The 26,068-nt window shown below is 32.6% G+C and overlaps 1 protein-coding gene and 1 long non-coding RNA gene across 5 annotated transcripts in view; one reads left to right on the plus strand and one right to left on the minus strand.

The window, feature by feature from the left end:
• Positions 1–20,031, minus strand: part of me31B (ATP-dependent RNA helicase me31b) — a 48,646-nt gene extending 28,615 nt beyond the window's left edge. The window contains exons 1-2 of one of the 2 annotated variants that reach the window (XM_073968716.1): positions 19,871–20,031; positions 6,838–6,967 (exon numbers count right to left, since the gene is read on the minus strand). In XM_073968716.1, the coding sequence (XP_073824817.1) occupies positions 6,838–6,887 (50 nt within the window). In that variant the 5' untranslated portion in view covers positions 6,888–6,967; positions 19,871–20,031. Of the gene's footprint in view, positions 1–6,837; positions 6,968–19,203; positions 19,848–19,870 lie in introns of those variants that run through there. The other variant, XM_073968717.1, reaches the window with a different exon arrangement.
• Positions 2,161–5,583, plus strand: LOC141394425 (uncharacterized). Of its 3 annotated transcripts, none has more exons than XR_012410411.1 (4): positions 2,161–2,345; positions 2,412–3,508; positions 5,190–5,380; positions 5,447–5,583. It is a non-coding gene; the product is annotated as an uncharacterized lncRNA (long non-coding RNA). The 3 variants fall into 3 exon arrangements; XR_012410410.1 differs by lacking the exon at positions 2,161–2,345 and having other exon boundaries at positions 2,388–2,842; positions 2,889–3,508; XR_012410409.1 differs by lacking the exon at positions 2,161–2,345 and having other exon boundaries at positions 2,388–3,508.
• Positions 20,032–26,068: the final 6,037 nt, after the last annotated feature.

Consider the following 26,068-nt stretch of genomic DNA (forward strand, 5'->3'; position numbering starts at 1 on the left):
GCCTCCGACATGAGCATAATTTCTGAGTCAACTTGGAAACACATTGGAAAACCAGAAGCAAACCCAACAACAGACACCGCCAATGATGCAAATGCTGAAGAGATGAAATTTTTGGCCAAATGTTCAGCAGAAGTCTCAATAGGAGATAAATCCGAAATAGTGGAATGCTACATTTACAAATTTGGAATCATTAAATGTCCTAGGCATAGATTCGAGTATGAAATTTAATCTATGGGATATTCCAATAGCAAAATGGTGTCATCAAATCAAGTTCACAGGAACTAAGTCATTTAACAATGTTTATCGAGTAATCAATGCTCGCTTTCATCCCAGCTCAAATAGGCAAAAAAGAAAGAGGAAGGAGCGACCGCGAAAGCATCTTCAGGAAGAAAGAAAGAACGTATTCAACGTTCATAAAAATCTATGTTCACCAGTCATGGAAAGAAATCAGAAAATGGAAAAGGTAAAGAAAACCCTTCCCCCTAGCAAAATTATAGTTTTGTGTTATAGACTTTTACAAAATTGTCCAAATTTGTCTGAAATTCTGCCAAAGGGTTCTGGATCAGTATTTTAGTTCATTATAACCGTTTTTCTTTTGTTTTAACCGCGTTCAGTGGGTGGGAACGAATAAAATAGGTAAAATGAGAATAGGGGGTAGGAAAAAGAAAATTTGTTCGTTATATCCGGCGTTCGTTATAAACGTGTTCATCTGTAAAATTCTTATTAAAGCTTATTTTTAAATATGATATGATAAAATCCGCATATGCTTTAAAGCTAGCCTGTAAATCTTTACAAATTGTAAGAAAATGTACTCGCGGGGTAAAAATATTTGTTCGTTATAATTGCGGTCGTTTAAAAAGTTGAATGTGTGTAAAAATTTTAAGAAAAAATCTTTGGAAGCACAAAACTTTGTTCGCTATAAACGTAGTTTCTTATAACCGATGTTCGCTATATCCGAATTTTACTGTGTAATTCTTTGTTTTATCCTACTTTTGCATATAAAGCATTAAAAATGTATAAAAATCCCACAAGTCCACCGCTATTAATTTTTGCCTCAAAAACAGGCCAAATTACCTATAGTGCCATGATTTGAAAATGTTTCTATCATGATTCACTCTCTAAATACAATACGATCCAAAATTATTTGCATCTTCTTTTATCAAAACAACTTACATGGTGAAAAATTTTGTCAGTATAGAACTTATATCTGCGACCTCTAACGTGATAATCCTTACACTACACAAAATTAAACTTGTATATATCAGGTTGTAACTCCGTTATCTGACCAGGTACATCAACATAATTGACAGGTCAAAACTTCATCTTCCAAATATAACTCAAGTGTGCTGAATATGTTTTAAAGGAATCATATGGCTGGGGGGCCATTTCATTATTTTTTTTTTTTTTTTTTTTCCTTTGATCTCTTAATAGTTTTTAAGATAAAAATGTCTTACCATAGTCATAGCTATATATTTTTTAGTTATCTCCAATACATGTATAATTGGCATTGTAGCTTTCTTTGTATTGAATAAATAAATAAATAAAGACATAACCCGTATGTTAAAAATGTTCACTACTTCCACACAAAAGTTTTTGTCCACTTAACCCTGAACACTATCACAAACTGTCAGCTTCTTCCTTACCATATACTCTTGCCTTATTTAAAATTTCGGTATCGGATTACTATTGCTACATACAGAGCAGCTACAAAATCGGATAAAAATTATATTCTTGGTCCATAATTACCAATAAAAATAGGTGTCTATTCTGGTCTGAACCCGACCTCCATACGAGTTGTCGATCCGTCCATAGTTGCGGTCTGGAGTTTTATTACAATTCATAATGGACAGGCGGACAAACATTGGTTGATTGCTTTATCTCGAGATTTGGATATTGGTATAAGGACAAAAGGGCGGATATTTCGAAGTAATTTTCACCAAAACAAACTTATTATACCCTTTCCGCATTGTGGTGTTGGGTATAAAAAATGAAAATCGTTCTACTATTTAAAGAAGCTGAAATATGTTGGCTATAAAAGCGATTTAGATAAAAAAACAAGTAACGTATTGCTTTCTATGCTAGAAAATTCGCTTTTATTTTCAAAATACCCAAAAACATCTTAAGAAATGCTTCTTTACTCATTTCATGAAAAAGACGTGATTAATGGGCCGATTCCGTACAGCGAGGCGAGTCGTGTCGCGTTGCCAGATGCAATTTTTAGATTCCGTACAGCAATATTCGCCTGACGCCGTCAAATTTTGTCGCCGTAATGTTCATTTTCCGGCGACAACAAATTAGCTGTCGCCGTTCATTTTTACTAACGAATAAAAACGAAAAATTGAATCGTAAGTAACATTTTCGTTTATTTTAAGTGAATTTACTTAATATTATATACGTTTTTGGTGTTTCAGTACTTATAATGGTGAAAATTACTACAAGACAGCAATTTGAAATGCTGGTTCAAAAAATGGAAGCCCACCCAAACGTAGCTCGTGGAGTCAGACTTTTTGGGGAAACTAAAGCCACTTTTGATGAGGTGTGGAAGGATGTTGCGGAGCAATTAAATAGTTGTGGTCCACCAACCCGTACAACAGATGAATGGCACAGAGTGTGGACTCATTTTAAATCCAAACTAAAGAAAAAAATGTCTCAAAATAAGAAGAACATTACAGCTACAGGAGGTGGACCATCACAAGAAATATCTTTGTCGTCAATGGAGCAAGCGGTAGCAGACTTACTGCAAATTAATATGGTTTCAAATCCTTCTTGAAAGCTTCCTTCGGCAAAAAACCTTAAAGCAGCACACACTTTAAGGAGTGGCTGTATTGCTGTTGATCTGCAGGTTTGTTTAAAGTCATTTTTTAATGCCTCTACTATATAAATAACAGCGTCTTTTGGAAGCCGAAAATAGGATTTAAACCTAAAAAATTAACAATTATTTTGATGAATGTTGATAACCACTATATTTTCAACAAAGCAAGTACAAGGAATTAAGAAAATATGTCTCAGTGAGTATTAATTCAATACAAGTGAAATTACAAGTGGATACAGCCTCCGACATGAGCATAATTTCTGAGTCAACTTGGAAACACATTGGAAAACCAGAAGCAAACCCAACAACAGACACCGCCAATGATGCAAATGCTGAAGAGATGAAATTTTTGGCCAAATGTTCAGCAGAAGTCTCAATAGGAGATAAATCCGAAATAGTGGAATGCTACATTTACAAATTTGGAATCATTAAATAGGCATAGATTCGAGTATGAAATTTAATCTATGGGATATTCCAATAGCAAAATGGTGTCATCAAATCAAGTTCACAGGAACTAAGTCATTTAACAATGTTTATCGAGTAATCAATGCTCGCTTTCATCCCAGCTCAAATAGGCAAAAAAGAAAGAGGAAGGAGCGACCGCGAAAGCATCTTCAGGAAGAAAGAAAGAACGTATTCAACGTTCATAAAAATCTATGTTCACCAGTCATGGAAAGAAATCAGAAAATGGAAAAGGTAAAGAAAACCCTTCCCCCTAGCAAAATTATAGTTTTGTGTTATAGACTTTTACAAAATTGTCCAAATTTGTCTGAAATTCTGCCAAAGGGTTCTGGATCAGTATTTTAGTTCATTATAACCGTTTTTCTTTTGTTTTAACCGCGTTCAGTGGGTGGGAACGAATAAAATAGGTAAAATGAGAATAGGGGGTAGGAAAAAGAAAATTTGTTCGTTATATCCGGCGTTCGTTATAAACGTGTTCATCTGTAAAATTCTTATTAAAGCTTATTTTTAAATATGATATGATAAAATCCGCATATGCTTTAAAGCTAGCCTGTAAATCTTTACAAATTGTAAGAAAATGTACTCGCGGGGTAAAAATATTTGTTCGTTATAATTGCGGTCGTTTAAAAAGTTGAATGTGTGTAAAAATTTTAAGAAAAAATCTTTGGAAGCACAAAACTTTGTTCGCTATAAACGTAGTTTCTTATAACCGATGTTCGCTATATCCGAATTTTACTGTGTAATTCTTTGTTTTATCCTACTTTTGCATATAAAGCATTAAAAATGTATAAAAATCCCACAAGTCCACCGCTATTAATTTTTGCCTCAAAAACAGGCCAAATTACCTATAGTGCCATGATTTGAAAATGTTTCTATCATGATTCACTCTCTAAATACAATACGATCCAAAATTATTTGCATCTTCTTTTATCAAAACAACTTACATGGTGAAAAATTTTGTCAGTATAGAACTTATATCTGCGACCTCTAACGTGATAATCCTTACACTACACAAAATTAAACTTGTATATATCAGGTTGTAACTCCGTTATCTGACCAGGTACATCAACATAATTGACAGGTCAAAACTTCATCTTCCAAATATAACTCAAGTGTGCTGAATATGTTTTAAAGGAATCATATGGCTGGGGGCCATTTCATTATTTTTTTTTTTTTTCCTTTGATCTCTTAATAGTTTTTAAGATAAAAATGTCTTACCATAGTCATAGCTATATATTTTTTAGTTATCTCCAATACATGTATAATTGGCATTGTAGCTTTCTTTGTATTGAATAAATAAATAAAGACATAACCCGTATGTTAAAAATGTTCACTACTTCCACACAAAAGTTTTTGTCCACTTAACCCTGAACACTATCACAAACTGTCAGCTTCTTCCTTACCATATACTCTTGCCTTATTTAAAATTTCGGTATCGGATTACTATTGCTACATACAGAGCAGCTACAAAATCGGATAAAAATTATATTCTTGGTCCATAATTACCAATAAAAATAGGTGTCTATTCTGGTCTGAACCCGACCTCCATACGAGTTGTCGATCCGTCCATAATTGCGGTCTGGAGTTTTATTACAATTCATAATGGACAGGCGGACAAACATTGGTTGATTGCTTTATCTCGAGATTTGGATATTGGTATAAGGACAAAAGGGCGGATATTTCGAAGTAATTTTCACCAAAACAAACTTATTATACCCTTTCCGCATTGTGGTGTTGGGTATAAAAAATGAAAATCGTTCTACTATTTAAAGAAGCTGAAATATGTTGGCTATAAAAGCGATTTAGATAAAAAAAACAAGTAACGTATTGCTTTCTATGCTAGAAAATTCGCTTTTATTTTCAAAATACCCAAAAACATCTTAAGAAATGCTTCTTTACTCATTTCATGAAAAAGACGTGATTAATGGGCCGATTCCGTACAGCGAGGCGAGTCGTGTCGCGTTGCCAGATGCAATTTTTAGATTCCGTACAGCAATATTCGCCTGACGCCGTCAAATTTTGTCGCCGTAATGTTCATTTTCCGGCGACAACAAATTAGCTGTCGCCGTTCATTTTTACTAACGAATAACAACGAAAAATTGAATCGTAAGTAACATTTTCATTTATTTTAAGTGAATTTACTTAATATTATATACGTTTTTGGTGTTTCAGTACTTATAATGGTGAAAATTACTACAAGACAGCAATTTGAAATGCTGGTTCAAAAAATGGAAGCCCACCCAAACGTAGCTCGTGGAGTCAGACTTTTTGGGGAAACTAAAGCCACTTTTGATGAGGTGTGGAAGGATGTTGCGGAGCAATTAAATAGTTGTGGTCCACCAACCCGTACAACAGATGAATGGCACAGAGTGTGGACTCATTTTAAATCCAAACTAAAGAAAAAAATGTCTCAAAATAAGAAGAACATTACAGCTACAGGAGGTGGACCATCACAAGAAATATCTTTGTCGTCAATGGAGCAAGCGGTAGCAGACTTACTGCAAATTAATATGGTTTCAAATCCTTCTTGAAAGCTTCCTTCGGCAAAAAACCTTAAAGCAGCACACACTTTAAGGAGTGGCTGTATTGCTGTTGATCTGCAGGTTTGTTTAAAGTCATTTTTTAATGCCTCTACTATATAAATAACAGCGTCTTTTGGAAGCCGAAAATAGGATTTAAACCTAAAAAATTAACAATTATTTTGATGAATGTTGATAACCAAACATACTCACAATACTGATGGCAGTTCTAAAGCATTCGATTTATCTCTTAAGTGTCGTCTGATGGATGCTACGTTAACTACATCTTCGTCGCTATCATCAAAAAATAGTTCCACCGAGCTTATCATTTTAGAAAACTATAACTTTTGTGTACAACTTGCTTTGATATTTTTTTCTGATTTATTGAAATCAAAACAAAAAACGCTCCACAACATCACCGATAACTTGTTATCGACGATTATTATCTATCGCTGTACGTAGTGCATTTTTTAAATTTTGTCACAGAGACGATAGACGACGCGACATGACTCGCCTCGCTGTACGGAATCGGCCCATAAGATGCACCCATACTGTGCCATGCCCTTGTAAACATACTGACTTCTTTCACATAATAAGATATAATCACTTGCAGTCATGATTCAACTACTTTTTTGGCTATAAGCATAGATGTAGTTCGGAATAAATTGGACTTATGATTACTTCTTTGGATACCAACATTTAGGTGAGTTTTTAAAATATTATTTATTATATTTTTATGCAAATAAAATTGCAAAAAAATATAAAAGTGAACATTGGTAAAATGTGAAATTTTATGAAATAGATGCAAATGTGAAGAACAGAAAGCATTTGTCATGCCTCTGGGTGGATTGCTTCCAAATAAGCTATGCAATCACTACTTCGCATAGAACAACTTTAAATAAATTTTGCTGGAAATAAATTTATATCCCACAATTGCATAGGTTCATTATAAATACACTACATTTAGTTTTTCTTTATTGTTTTATTTCTTTCGAATACCTAATTTTTGGTTGTGGACCACTACATACGGAATATTTTTCTTACCTTTTATTTATAATATCAGCAAGCGGAGAATTAATTTTTTCCGTCATCATTTTTATGACCTTAATTTAATATGTACGTCAGCTTTTTTAAAACAAATTCATCAACAATCAGCAGGGATTCACAGTATTTTCTGTAAAGACAAATAATATCTAAATTAGTTACAATTGTTTAAACCATTTTTGTAAGCTATTTGACAATAGTTCAATAGTTCAATTTTTAATTTTTATTTATTTTATTTTAACAGTCTATTTTTGTACGGAAAAATCCGTTTCGATCGTTTGTTGACAAATGAAAACACAATCGACAAAACACAAGCCACTATAAACTTGTTAAAACTTTTGTAGACAATTTTATAATCAAATCTTCTGATATAGAAGAGGAAATATAAATAACGTAGGAAAAACTCACCATAGTTTTTGTGAACATTGAAAAGTGGGATTACCAAAGTCGGACTATAGAAAAAGTTTGGATTTTCAATTAACTAACATAAATTCGCATACACATTTATCGAATGAATTGCGTATAAAAAGAAGTTGTTGTTGTTGTTGTAGCAGCGTTTAAACCTAAGCATAGGTTTAATGCTGGGTTTGTAGCCGCTGGCCGAAACACTATGGTTCCGGGTCAATCCGGTGCGAAAGAATCCGCTGCCGTGGGATATAAAAAGAAGTTACCAAGCTTAGCCATCGTCTGCCACAAAAAAAAAAAAAAAATATAGGACTTAACCACCCGTGAAACGTGGCATAATGTTTGGATGTGTAGTACTTCGGTAAACTCATAATTTTTCAATGTAACTCTTAGGTTATAACTGCTCAACTCTAAAGAGAATTAACCCGTTGAACCCCGAATTTTTTCCGTAGAGATAAAAATATTTTTCATATTTATTATGATTAGTAGTCGCAAAAATAAGTCCTTTATGCAAAAAAATCTTATCAATTCCTTGTCGTTAGGGAGGTACCAAATGTTGCCTGTGGGCAACATCTGGCCATTGTGGTTATAAAAATGAACAAAGTTTGTTTCTTAAGTCTTTCTATTATAGTTATATTTTTCATAATTCATGATGTGGAAAAGCATAATCTGATAAGTTTGTTTAATTCTAGAAGAAAATTGATGGAAATGGAATGGAAAATTGGTCTATATTTATCATATATAGTTCACAAATTAGCCACTTTTGACTTATATGGTGGTTTTCATGTAACCTGAAATGCTCATATTGACATTTTTCAGAGTAGAAGCGTTTTCTATTTTGTATGCAGACTCTAAGCCTGATAATATTGACCTTCATCCAATACATGAAATTATCATCATCGATATTTGAACAGATATTCGCTTGATATCATACAAATTCCTAACATGTAATATGTATATTCACCAAAAACTGTGTCAATCTCCTCTAGATTCAAGTCCAATCTTCGAATAACAATATAAATACAACATTTTTCACAACCCCGAATGTCCCAATTATCCTTTGTATTTCATTGACCAGCATTTTCGACTTCCACTAATGTAACCACTTTATTACCACAATGGCCCAACGTTGCCCACAGGCAACTTCCAAATTTCAAAAATTTGTAACTACTAATTGGAACTGTAAATTGTATGTTTGTTTTTTTTTTATTTTGTTAGATCAACATCTCAGTAAGATCTTTCAAAAAATGTTGGCTGCAATTATTTAATTCGTTTGACATTTAACGGCATTTTATAAAATCCCTAAAATATTTAAACAAGCATAACTTCGCCAATCTAGCTATTTATTTAAAAGTAATTTCCATTTTTTATTCTTCTGAAATCAATCTACCGACAACCACTTAGTATTTATAAATATCTCAAACGGTGTTGGAAATACGAATACACAAACATGCGAAATTGCCCACAGGCAACATCGGGCCACAAAGGGTTAATTAAAAATATCACTAGAAATTACCTCCACCTTAGTAATGCAAAAATATAAGAAAACACATTTTAGTTTTTATATCAAATGCTATTTTTTCATAAGAGAAAAAAAGCAAGCGCAAACGTCAAAAAAAAAATCGACGGAAAGAGACCTTACGTTTTAGAATGAAATATTTTTGTTTGTTACAGAATATCGCTGAAACGCATCGCGTACGTTGGGCAAATATCATCTTACCAAAATGTTTTCTTTTTTGAAAATTGTTTCAAAATTTGTGTGTATATTAAATATTTATTGGGATTGCCGCATGCTTTGAGGAGAACGTGAATGAAATAATTAATTTGCCGGGCTTAATGTGAACGAACAATGGACCAACTTCTGGCTGAATTACCCGATGAATATAAGCCAATGATTATGGGATCAAGATATACAGCTATGTGATGGAAATCGATTTCGAGCGCAAAACGAGTCAAAAACGATTGTAGGTGTGATGCATGTACATTTTCCGATTTCGAATTGTTTACGATATTGGTTTCGTATTCCTTTGTGTTCTATGGAAAATGTGATCAAAACAACGTGTTATGCAATTCGATAATCGTTTATTTTTCTCGTTGTGAAAACGGTCATATTTTTGTGGTCAATTTATAAAAACGATGTACATAATGAATTTTGAAATTTCTTAGGAAAAAAAGCTTGAAATTTGACACAGATTTTCCTTATTTTTGGTATATCTTGTTACGAAAATATTTGATATTTCTATAAAAAAAATCACAGATCAAAAAATCTAATTTTAAAATGTTTGTTTTCTCCAAATTGGAGGACACCCGCTTAATAAATTGTTTTCACTGTTTATAAAGAATTTCGACACTATACTTTCATATAGCCCAATTTAAATAAGAACACACATTTAGTTATACCCAACACCACCTTGTGGTAAGGGGTATTATGTCTTTGTGCATTAGTTTGTAACATGCAAAAGGAAACGAGATATACCCATAGTTCCTTTTAGGGATATACTCGTATATAAAATCACTTTCTGAGTCGATTTACGCATGTCCGTCTGTCCATGTATTTTTGTAAACAAAGTACAGGTTGTATTTATTGTCCGATTCGATAGTTTCTTTGGCCAAAGCACGAACGCTATTTATTTTGGTAAAAATCCGTTCAGATTTGGATATAGCCCCCATATATATTTTCGCCCGATTTAAGGCATTTGGTGCACGAAATATGCTATATATGTCCGCGATTTCAATGAAATTTGAAATGTGTGACGGAATTAAGCCTAGAAATAAGTGTGCCAAATTATATAGAAATCGGTTCAGATTTGGATATAGCCCCCATATATATTTTTGTCCGATTTAAGGCATTTGGCGCACGAAAAACGCTTTATATGTCCGACATCAATTAAATTTGGAATGTGCGACGGTATTTAGTCTAGAAACAAGTTTGCCAAATTATATAGAAATCGGTTCAAATTTGGATATAAGCTCCCATATATATTCTCGGCCGATTTTAGGTATTTGATGCACGAAACGCGCTATATATGTAAGATTTCAATAACATTTGGAATGAATATGTGATGAATTTCGAATCAATTTGCAATGAAAACGATTTGCCCAAAACGAGTCAGGTATGTGAGGAATTTCGAATCGATTTGCAATGAAAACGATGTGCCCAAAACGAGTGAATTGGTTTTAGATGTGATGGGAACCGCATCGAATTTCAATTCCAAACAAAAAAACAGACTAGTGATCCCTAATCTGCAGTTGAAAGAAGAAAAATAGAAATAAAAAACATTTTTTAGTCTTGGCGATGGCAAAAGCCGAAAAAAATTAATAAGAAATAAAATAAATTTGTGTTCTTATTTAAATTAACCTATATGAAAGATTAGTGTCGAAATTCTTTGTCCTATTTATCCTATTACATGAGAACTATAAACAGTGAAAATAATATATTAAGCGGGTGTTCACAAATTTGGAGAAAACAAGCATGTTAAAAGTAGATTTTTTTTATCTGTCCTTTTTTTATCGAAACATCAAATATTTTCGCAAAAAATATACCAAAAATAAGGCAAATAAATGTAAGTTTATCCATTCTATATCCATGTCAAATTTTAAGCTTTTTTTCCTAAAATTTCAAAATTCTTTACATCGAGAAACGAGAAAAATAAACGATTATCGGATTGCATCACCGTTGTTTTGATCAAGTTTTCCATAGAACACAATGGAATATGGAACCGATATTGAAAACAATTCGAAATCGCAAATCGGTTTCCATCACATACCTGATAGTAATTATTTATTTATTTATTTATTTTTTATTTTTTGAGTAGTTTTAATATCCCTCCCTCACTATATCCCTCCCTCCTAGTAGTAGTAGTAGTTTTAAAATCCCTCCCCCACTATATCCCTCCCTTACTATTAAATTGAACATTATACTGTAGTATACACCTTAAGGTCGAAAGACTGGGCATATGAAAATTGAAATAAAATAAAAAAATAATGAATAAAAATTCCGTGCGGAATTTCTCTCTTTTCCCTTCTTTGCTATCACAAACAAAAAATTCGCAAGGAAAAAAATTCCGATGGAGAAAAAGTAGGTATCATGAACGCTCTCAAAAATGTGTTTTCCTCCAAAAAAATCTCCCTTGCAAAACTGAAGGGAGTTTACAAAAAATCTTAGTATTTCCCACCAACTTTCTACAAAACATACATTTTATGCTAAAATCTTTAACTTGTGATGGAAATTTATAAAAAAATTGAACAAATTTTACAAAATAACATCACTTTGCAAACTCAGTCACTATCCACTTTTTGTACCCATCAACGATGGGATGAGAGAATTTTGGACATACAAAATTGTTGCACAACAATTATTGAAAAAACACTGGATAAAAGCATGTTTTCAATAATTTTTATTTCAGAATTCGTATTTTTTCAATTTTTGCCATTATTTAATTAAAAACACTCGTTTCTAACACATTCATGATAGTGGCAGTTCCATAGCACAATGATGTCAATTGCACTGTCTTCTTAGAAATTTCCAATCACATCTGATGTTTTTCATAATTAGTAACATCTTCTGAATGTCTTTGATGTATAAAAGTGTAATTTATTTGATTAAATTTGTTAATTTTGTCTAAAAACACAAACTCTTAAAATTTTCTCTTTGTTTTCACAACAATTAGGGCACACAAGGTATGAAAAAGACCCTTCAGTGCTGCCAAATTCAATGATTATTTTTCTCACAATATTCATGATAGGAGGAATGTTCTCTCGAGAAAAATCTATTCCGCGAGAGTTGTATTCCGCAAGAATATTCATGATTGGGCTGAAAATAAATAAATTGTTCTAAACTCGAGCATTTCTTACAACAAATGATCTAGCATACGCAGGCTAAGCAACAGTTACTATAAAATGTAATGTTATAAACATATCGTACTATACTATTTACTACACTAAATAAATAATTATAATTTTATTGCATATGTATTGGCCACCACTGCATACTAGGACTAACATAAAAAAAAAAAAAATACCACGCTATTGTCCTGATAACGAAAACATGTGCTTTAGTTCGATTCGACCTGCCTTTTGAAAATTTTTATAAAGAACAATTTTGATTTTAGATTTTGAACAAACCCAAGCAAAATGTAGCCAAAGGAGCAGTTGAATCATGAGTTCAAGTGATTTCGTACTACATCTTACAAGGACATGGGGCAGCGAGGATACAATCTATTTTGCTTCTCAACCACAACTTTTGCATTAACTATTTGAAGTGAATAAATGTACATACATTACATGGAATGTTTTTTGAACTGATTTCTCGCTTCATTCAAAATTGATTCTCTAGTAAGTATTTTATATTATATTTATGGCCTTCTTCTCTATGACGATTACATTTTAAATTCATTCGAATTTATACCAAACTTATGTTATTATAGAAAATTGTTGTTTGATCAATAACAAAAATGAATTAAATTTTTTTCAAAGAAAAAAAGTTTGGTAGTAGTATTTTAAATCGTCTCAATGAATCAGGTCATTATTTATATATTTATAGGTAATTCAAGAATTTGGTATTACACCTATTAATAAAAAATACGTATAATGTAAACGTACAAAAAATGTTGACCTTTGTCCGATTTAAAGAAATTTAAATATAATCGCTATAAACACTATGATTTTTCTCAAACATATCATTATATAAACCGATTGAGATTAAATAAAAATCAACTAGGGTATTGCTTTTTGTTTTAGAAAATTAGATTTTATTACACAAAAATACACAAAAAACATAGCGTAAGTGCTCCTAACTCCGGCATGTACCAGTAGTCGGCACCTTTCGTATTTGAGTTCAAATAACTCATAATTACTATAAAAAAATATGAAAATGATCTTAAAAATGTTTCAGCAATATTGTCAGCTAACTCTGTGTAAAATTTCATTGAGCTAAGACCACTTATTATATCGGAATTTAACTTTTTGGTGGTAGGTGTTTTTCACCACAACCGAAAATGCATGTCGCTTAAGAAAAAATTAGTGGAGACGTCATCATAATAATGTCTGTAATTATATTAAAATTAAAAAAAAAAATACAAAATTGTTGTTGTGTTCGTAGAGAATAGTCAAAAGAACCCTTTAGAAAAACAAATTATTAAAAAATTATTTTAATTCTGGAATTTTTGCCGATGCCGACTTTAGGGACAACAAAATGTATAGTTTGCCAGAAGTCGGCATGAGACTGAAAACACGCGATTTGTCCGTTATTTTTAGCTTAAAATTGTACAAAAATTTTAAACTCATATTTTAAAGTCTAATTAATAAAAATAGTTTGATTAAAATAATGACTTTTTAGTGATTTTAGGCATGGTTTGAAGTGCGTACATTTGTGTCATGCCGGCAATTGGGTAATAGTTGACGACTATAGCACCAACTAATTTATTTAAGCAATGTATTTACAATTCCCTACTTTTATGATGCACAATTATTTAGAATATGAACTAATACTGCAGATACTATTGACCTTTCAAACAATTTAGTTTATGTTTAAAACAAATCTAAAACGAACAATTTTAAATGAATTCCAAATGTAAACAAAATCGTTATTTTATTTACTTTTTAAAAGCAATATCTGTTAAAATATGTATTATTTGTGTAAAAGTATGCTTTTTGTTATCTAAAATAATCAAAAAGAACATTTATATACTAAAACACAAGGTGCCGACTATTGGAACATGTTATGCCGACTATTGGAAAATGGTGCCGACTACTAGCAAAAAAGCACTATTCTAACAAATTCGCAAATTTCACAAGTTTTAAAAGAAATAATTCAACATTTCTTTATGTCATCGGAAAGTAAACTAAATTTCGAAGCCAATAAGCTTTATTTCATTGCATTTGATCAAATTGTCTCGGAATGGCGAAGGATTGAAGTTAGGCAAACTCTTAAAGTGCCGACTATTGGTACACTTACCCTATCAAGAAATGGTTCTATATTCACTTCTATAGGGTCATGCAAAATATGAAAACTTCAGCGCCTGGAATTTATACACCTACCATACCTGTAGCTGTGTATTTTTCGAATGTTTCCCACAAGTTTCAAAAACGATATCACACTATGTGATAAATGTTTTTCTTCACAAGAAAATCACCCTTATTACGGTTGTCGTAGTCGTAGACGTTCAAGTGACGTAGACGTTGTCGTAGGCGTAGTCGTATGTTACATTTTTTATGTGATGAAAAATGATATACAACGAAAATTTTTCACTTTTGTAGCATGTTATATCCTTAAAAAATCGAAAGAAATACATTCGTAATTCCCAGAACGGATTTCTCGTTTTAAATGTAAAATTTATTTATTTTTGATACGACAAATCGGTATTACGTATGGCGTAATACGACAAATGGGTATTACGTATGGCGTTGAAATACGAGGAAAGAGTCGTGATTTTTTTTAAGCGACAGCATATGAAAATTGTAACAAATCAATTTCAAAAGATTTTTTGGCAATGATTATTAAAATATATTGGAAAATAACTATAATAAATAAAAACTTTACTACTTTTATTCATTTGGATAAGATAAATTTCGTGTTTTTATCTGATGACAAACTTTCTATTGAAAACCTGTTAGAGTCCTCATATAACGATTCATGCAATGCAAATTTCTTTGTTTTTGTTCAAGAGATGATTTCAAAGGAATTGTTTTACAATTAAAAAAATATATATTTTTATTTTTTTATGAGAAAAAAACTGACTTTGTCGTAAATGTTACGTGGTACCAAAAAATATCCCTACGACAAAGACTACGCCAACGACCACAAAAACGTCTACGCCGAACACTTATTTTGATTGTAAAAACTGTAGGGTTAGTTGTTCTTCTTAATAATAGTTTCAAAATGATCTACTAATAATTCTATTAATATTTGTTACCAAAAGAATTCTTTAAAAAATTAAATTTTTTTCATTTTTGTACAAATACATCCATAATACCAATTAGACGTTACGACACGTCAGTTTGCAATTTTGGATACGACAACGCCAACCCTACCCTGAATTTGTTTCGAGAAACATTTATTACATTAATTTTTTTTTTGTTTTAAAAAAATTGTTGTAGTTTGTATAAAATTCCCATTTTCATTTTTCAATTAATTCCGATATAAAAGCTACGTATAATACAAACAATACAACATATGATTACGCTACCAAATACAAGACAACAATGTTTATCAACTGTTAGGTACATATCGAATCGCAAACACAAAAAAGAAATAAAGACCACCAAAAATATTTTTCGCCACTATCCTAAAAACTATCATCAATACACTCGCTAATAATATATCGATATTTGAAATCGAACATTTTTCTGCCACAAACTAAGCCAAAAATTCATTTCCGTGTGTCGTTCTCGAACAAAATATCCACAAAACTATCGAGAAACATTCGAAAACGATATCGTTTTCGATAGCAATGGCATGGCATACATATATATGTATATACAGTTGTGTTCAAAATAATAGTAGCGTCCATACAAACAAAATACTCATTGTTAGATTTTGGAATGCTGATTACGTTAGTATATACATCATGTGGGCGAAGTACGTATATCCCGAGATATAGGCTCCAAAAGTTCCGAGAAACCATATGATTTTTGACAAAAAAAAAAAAATAATTTTGAAAAAAATATGATCGTGTTAGCCCTGTTTAGCTTCTGTCCAAGGGAGAAAGTCTAAAATCCCGACCGAAGGCCGTCTATTTTCGACAAAAATTTAATTTTTGAAAACTTTCGGTGGAAAAAGTTTCAAACCCAGCCACTACATTCAACTTGCTCCCAAGCTACTGTCCTTGCGCCCAATTTTACCATAAATTGAGCCCTTTTTGAGCAATTTAATTAATTTTATAGATAACACTCTGTCAATTTATGTTGTGATTGGCATTGGTTTAATTCAGTTTACATTAGTCGTTTATGTAAGGATCGGTGAAAAAGCATATCTACAATCCATTTATTCCTCGACAAAATGTTTTGAGATCATCAGCATATTGGTCATTTTGAAAAAAAAGAAAAAAAATAATTATTGGCAGAAATGAAGGCTAAGTTTTGGGAACAACTCTATTTTGGTAAAAACTCTCCGATTTTTTTGAATTTTTCCAGAAGTAGATATTGTTGCGCTGATCGCGGGAATGTATAATTTTTTTGGGGAACGGACCCGGTTATTGGACCCGAAAGTCCGGGTTTTTCCGGATTTTTCCATAAAACCCTCAAAAAGTCGAAAATGGGCCCATTTAATGTAAGAAAAATTGTAGCTCACACTTTAACCTTTCCAAAACGGTGCTATACGTTTTAATACCTTCTCTGGATCCACAGATATGGCCCTTAGAATCTTGACAACACGGTTCTGTAGGGCTCTTTTCTCTACATTTGTCTATGGAAAAAGTTAAAGTTCTAAATTGAACACAATTTTATTTTAAATTATATTTTTTCTAAATATCCGGCCTTCGGCCGGGGATTTAAGATTTTCTTCTATGGACAGGTGCCAATCTCGGGAACGGAACAACATTTTCTTTTAAATTGTAAATTATTCTTTAAATTGCCTACGGTCGGGGATTTACAACTTTCTCCTATGGACAGGTGCAAATCTAGGGAACGGGAACAGGAACAAAATTTTCTTTTAAATTCTAAATGTTTCTCTAAATAGCCGGCCTTCGGACGGGGATTTAAGACTTTCTCCTAAGGACAGGTGCAAATCTCTAAAATTATATTTTTTCTATAAATTGTCACTTACAAAAACCGGGTTGTCAAGATTCTAAGGGCCATATCTCTGGATCCAGAGAAGATATTACGTATAGCACCATTTTGGAAAGGTTAAAGTGTGCGCTACCATTTGGCTTACATTAAATGTGCACCCTTAATGGGCTCATTTTCGACTTTTTGAGGGTACTAACATCAGTTTTTTAGCTTTATCATTCCTAGTTTGACTATAATCGTCCGATCGATTGATTATATTTTCATACTTCCTTGACCGGGAAGTATGGGTTTGTGCAAGACAAAACTTGGCTTAACTCTAGTTTAGTAAAACTCTCAGATTTTTTTGAATTTTTTTCCAGAGATAGATATTGTTGCGCTGATCACGGGAATGTATAATTTTCTTGGGGGACGGACCCGGTTACCTGGTTATTGGACCCGAAAGTCCGGGTACAAAACCCGGGTTAGACCCGGCTCTGGTAAACAGATTTCGTCTTATTCCTAGTTTAACTATAACTGTCGGATAAATCTGAAATTTTTACCATAGATAGATCTCGATGCCCTGATTACGAAAATATAAAATTTTGCCAGCGGTCATAACCGGTTATCCGGTAATTTGAATCGAAAGTCCGGGTAAAAAACCGGATATATAACCGGGTTTTCTGAACCGATATGGATATCAAAAGAAAGCTTAGGAAAACACCTATCCAGAAATGTAACATTTCCTGCCGTATATAAACCGGTTACAATTCTAGAGCAAATTTCGGCTTCGTGGACAAAATCTTCTTTAAAATTGTAAGTTTTCCTAAGTAGCCGGCCTTTGGCCGGGGATTTAAAAATCTCTCCTATGGACAGGTGCAATTTCGGCTACGCTAATAAAAGTTCCTTTAAAATTGTAAGTTATCTTAAGTAGCCGCCCTTCGGCCGGAGATTTAAGATTCTCCCCTATGGACAGGTGCAAACTTCGGCAACCCGGACAAAAGTTTCCTTAAATTTTAATAATTACCAGAATTTTTAAGCAAAAAATATAGTAAAAATACAGTTTTTAGCTAACTCCCAAACCAGGCTTAGCATCTTAACGGAAAATATATCATTAAAAAGGTGTTATTTTAAGCTTTCATTTGATACCCATATCAGCTCAGAAAACCCGGTTATATATCTGGTTATTTTCCCGGACTTTCGGTTTAAATAACCGGATAACCGGTTATGACCGCCGGCAAAATTTTATATGTTCGTAATCAGGGCATCGAGATCTATCTATGGTAAAAACTTCAGATTTATCCTACAGTTATAGTTAAACTAGGAATAAGATGAAATCTGTTTACCAGAGCCGGGTCTAACCCGGGTTTTGTACCCGGACTTTCGGGTCCAATAACCGGGTAACCGGGTCCGTCCCCCAAGAAAATTATACATTGACGTGATCAGCGCAACGATATCTATCTCTGGAAAAAATTCAAAAAATCTGAGAGTTTTTACTAAACTAGAGTTAAGCCAAGTTTTGTCTTGCACAAACCCATACTTCCCGGTCAAGGAGGTATGAAAATATAAGTTTGTTCCGAAAGTCGATTTAACAATTTTTAGAATGGAAGTAAAATTGATTTTCTGCACACGGTTAACATCCTGAGGACCTCATCAAGTCCAAGAATGAATGCTTTACAGATGCTCTTTTTGGCGGATCATTACTTAAAGAAAGGGCTAATGGAAACTGGCTTAAAATTTAATCAAGGATCAAATGGCTAATTATAAGAGAAAACTTACGATTTTAATGAAAATGTTGTTCGCTTCCCGACTTGTCCATACGTCATAAAAAAGAAACTTCAGAGGCCCATACCTCGGGATGTATGGGCTGCCCATTGTCGGCATTTTGTCTAAAAGAATTTGATTTATTTTTTGCTTGAATGGTAATTAAGCCAAATATATGTAGTAGGTGGCAAGGACCGAAATAAAATAGGAATAACAATTTTCATACAAATGCATGGGGTCGGTCTGTCTAAGCTAATTTATGCCAAAACCATAGTTTTTCCGAGCTTTCGGAGCCTATATCTTGTAATGTCCGCCCAATTACCTGTGGTAAAGATTCCAAATCGATCCGAATCCTGTCCAAACATTCAACTTGCTAATAAAATAGGTGCATCAGATATCGAACAGTTTCGATATTTTCGATATTTTCATAACAAACATTTTTGAACAATTTAGAAAAAAAAAACACAAATATACATTTGTTTTATCCATACTCACAGCCCAACTGGGAAACGTATGTTGGTCCAATATTTATTTAATTTACGAAACACAATGATGAATGCTTTACTTTGCTTCAAAACGATATTTGTCCAAAATCAAAACTTCACATTTCAAGTGCATATACCTATGTATGTATATACATATGCACAGGTACACAAATAACGGAACTATTCCAAATAAATTTTGCTAGCATTAAAATCCAGTTATATTCTAGTGGAAATAGTACAATTTATTGCAATATTTGAAGAACTTAAAACTCTCCTATCCTAATAGTGTCCGTTGGTAACTAAACTAATTACTGGATTTGTTGCCAGTATACTACATAGCTTTCATGTTGTGGCTTTCTACTAATTCAAGATACACGAGCACTTCGAACAACTCCACATTTCACAAACATTTTCAATTTGCAATTTATTTTACGGAATCGATTCAACATTTTTAATCAACGTCAAAATGCAAACAAAATATACTTCGTAAATGATTATCCACTTTCACTGTGCATCGTTTTATCAGGTCGTCGGTACATAAAGAAACGTAAACATTCACAGATCTTCATTGTACTTTTTAATGGCGAAGCCCTGCTATATTGTGCAATTGTCAAAACAAAACTTAAAACCATTTGTCTCACATAAATTCACTTTTAGATATATAAATATGTACATACCAATTACAAGTATGACTGTTTACTATGGCGTTTTATTACAAAAAAGGTAATTTAAAAACCACGGATGCGATGTGTACTTTACTAAATGACTTAAATTATATCAGTGGTACCAACCATGACATCTTTTGCATACAGCTTATTACCAGTGATGCCCACTAAAAACGACAACATAGTACTTTTACCATGCGTGTGGCGGTTTCAGCAAATTGGTGACTCTTTTTACTACGACTACATTCGCCACAGCTTATAGCTATTGGTCTGTTCCTTTACTTTAAAAAATGGTAACAGTGGCAAAAAATGGTAAAAGTGGTGAACTGGTCTCATATAAATTGTATGCTTGTTGAAGTAAAGGAACGCTTTGCAGGTTAAAAATGGTAAGAAATGGTAACCTCAGGCACGTAAAGGAACAGAGCTTATATTACATTACGTGCATGATGAAATAATAAGGTGGCGTAAAATGGCCAGATGATTGGTTTCAATCTGTCAAATTTTTTTGTTATTGTGAATAAATTGTATGAAAACGTAAACAAACGTTTTGACATATTGAAGAATTTTTGGCAAAAACAGAGTTGTATTTGTGCTACTTACGTGACCTGTTAAATAGATCTTGATTACGTGTATTTCATGTGTATGTTTTGAATTTTTTTGTCCTCGTGTAATTCTTTGTGTGTGCGAAAAATGACATTTTACATAGGATTTATAATGTTTGCTATTACACCAATATATGTTTTTTTGTGTGACATAACCTATAAATGTAAACAAATACTTTATCAAATCGATTTATTTATGTTTCTTTAGACCGTGTTTAGACATTCAACCTGGAAAGAAAATTTTTCTTCTCAATTTCTTTTGAAATTTTCTTCTTGTTTAGACACGGAAATCATGTTTGTGTCAATTTTCTTATTCTTCTTCACACTCATTTTCTCATTGCGCCGTTCAAAAACAAAGCCAAGGCAAAATTGTAATGAAAAGTGAAAATGGACGTGAGTGATAAACAATTAATTATGAAAGGAACCCTTGAATTGCATTTTAATTTTGATATTTCCACTTATTTCAAATTGTTTTTGTTAAAAAAAATAGTTTTTCCTCCAAAAGATTTTTTTTTCAATTGTCTTCGCTGTTGTTTGTTTCTCGACAGAGAAAATAAAATGAAAGAAAATGCAAAAACAAATCTGCAGCCAACTTCATGTTGCATACGAAGAAAAACGAAACAAAACAGAATTTGCCAGTACAGAGGTGTGTGTACCCCCTCTTATTCCTCTCTACTCCCTCGCCCACAAACTCAATTTTCTTTCCCACCAACTTTCCCTGTATAAACACGGACTTAAGAAATTATTTCTTTCAGCCAATTTTGCAAATTTCTGCTTTCATCAAAACAAACAAATCAGCTGTTTTCTATTTATTGTACATCAAAAATAGGAAGGGCTCTAAAACGAAAAAGTTACACATGGGTTCACACATCATTTTGATAGATGAAATTTTTTATATGGATCACACTATGTGTACAACAAGTAGATGTAAAAAAATGCAAAACATACACATGAAATACACGTAATGTAATATAGCTATTAATGAGGGTGTTCACATTGCAGAAAGTGCAAGAAGCTACTACTTTTTACTAAAACAAATTTTTTTCCTTTATGTTATCGAAAAAATAGTCAAAATTAGTAGATTCTTGCAATATGAAAAAACAGTAAAAATTGGAACAATACTATAGAGCTGGCAAACTTTCGATATTCCCAACATTAGTGCTCTGTTCCAGAACCTACAAGAAGCTACTAATTTGTGCTACGATAACATTTTTTCCTTTATGTTATCGGAAAAAATAGTAAAAATTAGTAGATTATTGCAGTTCTGGAACAGACCAACTATAGAGCTGGCAAACCTTCGATATTCCCAACATTAGATATTTTCGATATTTTATTTCAAAAAATCGATATTGTCGTTTCTCTGTCATCACCATTAATTTAGAAATAAAAATGGAGGAAATGTCTAAGCTTTTGTTGACATTTTGCACAAGTAGTTCACAGAAATATAAAGGTGTTAAAACAATTGCTTTTATTTAATAAAAGGACAAGGAAATACAATTTACTTTTCCGAAAAATTTGTACGTGTGACTACGGACTTACATTCTCACATCCACAAAACCATGGTATAAAACTCCGTTCCTTTACATGCAAGAATCTTCAAGTTTTACCACTTTTTACTCGAAAAGCGTTCCTTTACTTCAGACACCATACAATTCATATGGGAGCAGTTTACAACTTTAACTACTTTTGCCGTTTTTACCATTTTCAAAAGTAAAGGAACAAACCATAAGTAAAGAGGTAAATTTAAATGAAAACAATCTATAGAACCCTTGTTTTTCCTGAATTCCTAAAACTTCAAAATTAAAAAAACACAAAAGCAACAAGTGGCCTTGTTTGCAATACTTTTTTTGAGCATTTTATAAAAAACGCGAAAAATGATGAAGTGTCATGGTTTCTCCACATAATCGAGTTGTGGATATGATAAAATGGCTGTTTCAATGCAAAGCTGGCGGATTTCTTCCATACAAATGTTGTAAAAACAATTTTAAAAATCATTGAATTCGATTGTTTTTAAAATTGTTTGGCATGTTATTCAAACAGCACACACATACACAGATTGTGTATATTGTTTTGACGTTTTAGGAACACTCGAAAGAAAAAATGTAAGGTTAAAATACATTGAACTTTGTTGCTTGCTTCACGCTCGATTTCATGTAGAAGAATAAAGGCCAAATACTACCTAATTCAAATGCTGCCTAGTTAAATTGAATTAGGTAGTACTTTGCCTTTAGTCAGTGTAAAACATGAAACTGAGCGTGATAACGCGGCGTATTTCATTGTGTTTCTACCTTTAAATTGACACAAGGCTTTAGCTAATGCTTGGTTTACATTTACAAAATCCACTTGATTTCAACTGTCAAATCCATAGGTTAAACGTCAAATGAAATCCAGATGAGATTTCATTTGACGTTTGAGCTATGGAATTGAGAGTTGAAATCGAGTGGATTTCGTAAATGTAAACTTAGCATAAGCTTTCTTATTAAACCATGCACAAAACCGAAAAACCGCGTAATATATACATATTTATTTGAACAGCTTTTAGGTTAGTCCGATAATACCCAGCAAAAAGTTTGCATCCGCGGATGCAGTTAAATCACTAGAACAATTGCCGCTGGAATACATCTTTTCCTATGAATTTTACAAGAGAACGCGCAGCTAGGATGCACTCCATTTTGCTTCCACGACACACAGCTAGGATGCACTCCATTTTCGATCCAAATCACAGCCTTTGATGTAGTGTTTTGGATTGAATTTAAATGCAGTCTAAAGATGCTATAAAATGCAAGCCATTGATAATATCCCAAAATAAAATACTTTGCTTATTCGTGTAAACAAGAATATTAACTTTATTACACTAATACAATTTATAAGAACTCTCCATTAAATTTGATCATAACTGAGTTTACTTCCTCTGTTCTGCTTTTTGTGACACCGCAACTGATATTGCTTCATCATCCAAATGGTTTTTCATTTTTCCTCCGACTCCAGTTCAGATTTCCAATAAAACTCCAACTCCACTTCAAAAATAATTTGCGTTTCGTGAATTACAGCAATGTTTGTAACTTTAGTTTGTATTTCTTTATTTTTTAAAACAAATTCTTATAATTTTAGACACTCTTTCTTATGTTCAAAAAAAAAGACTGCGACTTTAGGGATCAAACAATTGGCTTACTTGGCTAGGGATCTTTAAGCGAGTGCTTCCAAAATGTATCGAGCGGAGTGCATTTTCATAACTCCGTGTGGATGGCATCGAAAGAGATATTGAAATCATAACTCTGCATTGCACTACTTCCAAACTTTTTTGCTGGGTATCGATAGAAAAAACTAACTACTGGCAACTCATTTTTGCTGTTACCGACAAAAATCGGTAAAATTAAATCGGTAGAGGCTAGCGACTACTTTTTATTCATCGCTAACTTACCGAAAATTTTCGGTAATTATTGAAATTATAAGCCTTTTAATTTTACCGACAATTATCGATAACAGCAAAAATGAGTTACATAATCCCACTACAGCTCTACAAGCCCCCTTTCCAGTACTTTTTTGCTTTGTTCCAGAACATGCAAGAAGCTACTGTTTTTACTACGATAAAAATTTTTCTTTATGTCATCAAAAAAAAAAATACAAATTATGGCTATACCACACCATATGTTTTTTCAAATGTGTGACATCAACTGGTCTGTATATTAGTATACCCAAAAATTTGCTACACTGGCAAAACGTTAGCTTAAGGGTGTTTACAATGTCATATCAGCTGTCCATACCACTTTTAGTTTTTGCGTTCACACTAGCATACAATTTCATATGACCACAAAATATAAATATAAACCAAGCAAATAACACAATTTATATTGTTAAAAACTTTAATTGCACTCACATTTTCGTTTTCTTTACCTATTTCCTTCATTTTTTGGTAAAATTGTTTTCTTATAACAATTAATAGGTCCGTACGACAACTTTAAAGTTTGTACAAATTTGTCCAAACTTTTACGAAATGCTGTTCGATAACAAACTTGTTCTGTAAAAGAGAAATGAGAAGTATTTGCAAGAACTTGCAAACACTTTTTACTAGCGAAGTTATCGAACAGGCCTAATTTCTCAACTGCATACGAAAATTCATGGCCGAATAGAGCGCTCCCTAAATGAAAAATGTACATATGAGTTGCCACATCATTTTGATACTCTTATGTTACACGCTAAAACTTTCATACGAAACTTTCCCATTATTTTGGCGTTCATAGATCGAGTTCCATACAAAAGTAATTTTATGAAATAACTGTAATGGGGAGCTCGACCTAAGAACGCCAAAATAATGGGAAAGTTTCGTATGAAAGTTTCAGCGTGTAACATAAGAGTTAGATGAAAATTTTCATAGTGGTCACACTATAGCTGTGTTCCTTTACTTACCTGAGGTTACAATTTTTACCAATTGTTACCATTTTTAACCTGCAAAGCGTTCCTTAACCCCGAAAAGTGGCAAAACTGGAAGCAATTTTTAAGAGAGTGAGATTGGAGAGAGAGCGAAAATGGCTTTCTCTTCTACCACAGGCTACCAGCAAAATTTCTGCAGGTAAAAATGGCAGAACTGATTTTTCGACTTTTGTTTGACGATTATTTCACAATGAAAAAGAAAATGGAAGAAAAACAGAAGAAAAAGTCGAACGCTGACAAAACTAAATTAAAAACTGTGAAATAAAAGACGAAAATTGATTTTTATGTCTCTTTTTGACATTGCTGCCAGATCTACAATTTTTCCGTTCCTTTACTTTTCTGATAAAAATGTTCATGAGAGAGCAATTTTGAGCAATTTTGACACTTTTCTCTTTTACCACCCTTACCATTAAAAAAATATGACATTCATAGATTGTGTGAACACCCCTTTATGTGATATATATACATAAATACCAGCAAACCAAACTATCCGAAATCGGTCCGAAGCTCTGACACTGCTTCCGAATTCGGATTTGAATTCTGACAGAATTCGGTCCAAAAATTATATGGAATGATTGACATGTTTTCGGACAACACTTCGGAAGAAAATCGAATGTTTCTTCCGGCATATTCGGAACAATTCCGTCCGAAATCGGAAGAAAAGCCATGGAAAATTCGGAAGGGAAATATTTTCTTTCTTTCCATACGAAAATGGATTTTTTGCCGACGGTTTTTTATTGACACATCACCACAGAATAAACCCACTCATAGGTCCGTTATTACATCATTTCTGTAGTTAAATGTTGACTGGTATCGGACAGATAACCCGTTTTTAATCCTTACAAGTTTGCTTTAATAATAATTGTAAGATAAATTAAAAGGAACTTTGTCTTTTTTTAATTTAAAGTGCGCGAACAAGTGCAAGAACAATTTGAGGGCAAATTCAAATCAACCAATCAGATTTGAGGAAACATGATGTATAGAGACTTTTTTTCTCGGTATTGCCATATTTTTACAAAATATAACATTTATTCTAAAAGGAAGATGTATTTATGAATGCCTGGTAATTCGAACTTTATTCCTTACTTTTGTTAAAGAAAGGTATAACAAAAATGGACTTCAAAGACAAGAAGTAAGAACGGGCCATAGATATTTTTTGTAATACTATTTATGAAAG

Source organism: Musca autumnalis, unplaced genomic scaffold (assembly GCF_047663935.1).
Source record: "Musca autumnalis isolate F117 unplaced genomic scaffold, ASM4766393v1 scaffold_2, whole genome shotgun sequence".
NCBI lineage: Eukaryota > Metazoa > Arthropoda > Insecta > Diptera > Muscidae > Musca > Musca autumnalis.